The sequence below is a fragment of the Penaeus monodon genome, chromosome 24 (genome assembly GCF_015228065.2).
Source record: "Penaeus monodon isolate SGIC_2016 chromosome 24, NSTDA_Pmon_1, whole genome shotgun sequence".
NCBI lineage: Eukaryota > Metazoa > Arthropoda > Malacostraca > Decapoda > Penaeidae > Penaeus > Penaeus monodon.
In genome coordinates, this window is record NC_051409.1 from 36,945,875 (window position 1) to 36,948,482 (window position 2,608).

The window sequence follows — 2,608 nt, forward strand, 5'->3', positions numbered from 1 at the left end:
GGAGTAAAGACATCAATAAAGTATTTCTGAGTGTGTATTTTTCGTACGTGTAAATGAGTGAATGCGTGTAAACATCAGGGAAGTATGTCTTTGTGTGTTTGCACGAGTATGTATTATCACTGGGTGTTTCATATGTGAACGCGTTTAAATTCATTACAACTTTCCTTTATAAAAAGATTTGGATAGATTTCCACAAATGAAATAAGTATTTCAAATAGCCTTTTTATTTTGTACAATCAATACAGGTAGAAGGAAAATTAAGATACTTGAAATTATATCACATACAACACAGTACAATGCAATTCTGAGAGTACGACTTGTTACAGAAAACATCAAGTGGCCTCCTGATACAAGTTGTAGGGATCGATCATCAAATAGATGGGCAGATTACAGTCGATGCAGACCGTGCTTAAAACGAAGGTCCTGGCATTGACTGTGAATCTGGAAGGGCACAGTGCAGCATAGCACATGGGGCACTCTTCTATAGCCTCATGACCCATGTAGTAATAGCCATCGCTGGGGGTTTTCAAGAAATGCGGGTAAATTGCTTCTTCCTTCGGTTCACTCTTTACTTCTGCAGAGAAGTCGAAGAGACTAACATTCGGACTTGGTTTCTCTTCGAATTTGATGCATTTCTTCGAGTCATTGTTGTATCCATCAATAGGTTTTTTCCAGTACTCAGGAAATCCCCCGTTTTCTATTTTCGGTTCTCTCTTCAGTTCATCTGGCGTCTCGGATAGACAGAAACTTCGATTGAGTTTTGCATCTCCGCCTTTTGTACATTTCACTTCTTCAAGGATTATACAGTCCGTTGAGTCATTCTTGGCTATATGATACTCAACCATTTCTTCTACATGATCTAGGCTGTAGGATTCTAGGAGGAGAACATCACCAAAGTCATCTCCCTCTTCTTGATCTTTCAAAATGGAACGTCCAACTCCATCCTTGGCTACTAATGGTCCAACACTGGATTCTTGATTAATCGCAGCATAATCCACGTAAATCTCATCCGAATCAGTGCCAGTATCATCACAGTCGCTTTCATCCTTTATTTCTGCTATCCAGGAAACTGTATTATGAAGGGAATCTACATTGTTGATGTGAGGTGACAGCTTTTCCAAAACTGAGGATAGGTTATGCGGCTTGTTGGTATTGATGTTGGGTGATGTTTTTTCATCGCAACTGTCAACTGCTTTACGAAACTGGAAGGTATGTTTACTGCCTTGGATAGAACTACATATATCATCTTTCCTCTCGCGGTTACCTTGACATGTCTTCAGCTGCAATCTGCATTCTGAACACTCAGCGTCACCGAAAAGGAGATGTCCTGTACTCTCCTCTTCTGAAGTGGTCTCTCCACATGGGTTACATACCATTGTCTTTACACTGTTATTATTATACACCATCATGCCGTAGCTACCATGTAACACCGTCTCACTCCCAGCTTCTCTATTTTCTAGCGCTCGAAAATAGTCATTCTGGTTGCAGTCACGTTGGGTGACTGCTTTCCAGGGCTCGTCTTCGTAGGTGGGTGTGTGCCAGGCAAGCCCACCCTTCCATGGCGATTCGTGTGTTGGTGCCATGCTGAAAATAGAACGAAGTGCTACTCGTTAACCGTTTGGATAACATTCAATTATTTACATAACATTTCCATTCTGAATACCACATAAACTATAGTAAATACAATATACTGCATCTGTAAATATATTTTTTCGGTGACTGCGTAAAGTTTGCATGTTACACGGATCAAGGATATGAATTCATTAATCGGGCAAACATATCCATCACACGCGTGGACGGACGCGCACATACGCATGTGCGTGCTCGCCTACAGGATTAACCGCTTGCCCGATTCAAGAATCCTTGCAAAAACATTACTCAGCGGTCATCAACAAAACTTGCCCTCATCACATCCATCGATAAATGTCACATACCTTATAATTTGAACAATGTCCACAAGGAAATCAAAATTGTCCCAGCTTCCAGAGTGAAATCACACTGTCACGTTGATTCTCTGCAAGCGATGCTGAACTACTGAGACTCGATGCTTTCGCGGCTAAAATATGCAGCTCTTTCGCCACCAATCAGGGTGCTTGAATCGGCCGACCCGCAGATACCGCGTTCCCATTGGTCTTTACGGGAACGCGTGGTCACATACCCGCGTGATGTGACGCCATGTGTGTGTTTTTTTCATGTTTTATCGTGATTTTTTTATATTTACTTCTATTTCTTGTATCTTTTCTTTATTTCCATATTCTAGTTCTTTTTCGTATCTTTTTTTAGACGCGTTACATAGTGCACAGACAGTACATTTACCATATGTATATAAACCAAAATCACATACCTAATAGAGAAGAGGTGAGTACGGAAGCTAGATATTTTTTTATTGAAACTGGATTATCATAACAAAAAAAAAAAACATAGGAAGTAGAGAAATGTCATTAATTACCGAAATTAACGGTCTCTCTGTATATGAACTTATATATTCTTACATATTAACGAATGGACCAAACACGTTGGTATTTATATTCAAGCCTTCATTAATATGACGGTTACACCACGACAAGATAGCGAACGAATATGAGAAATGAAAATTGCCGTCTGCGAT

The 2,608-nt window shown here is 40.1% G+C and overlaps 1 protein-coding gene across 1 annotated transcript; it reads right to left on the reverse strand.

Moving 5' to 3' along the window:
- Positions 1-111: 111 nt before the first annotated feature.
- LOC119589017 lies at positions 112-2,546 on the reverse strand. The gene is made up of 2 exons (XM_037937608.1): positions 1,935-2,546; positions 112-1,584 (listed from the first exon to the last, which is right to left on the reverse strand). Exon 2 carries the CDS (start codon positions 1,581-1,583, stop codon positions 333-335), a length of 1,251 nt encoding a protein of 416 aa, XP_037793536.1. The 5' UTR covers position 1,584; positions 1,935-2,546; the 3' UTR covers positions 112-332.
- Between the last annotated feature and the right edge of the window lie 62 nt (positions 2,547-2,608).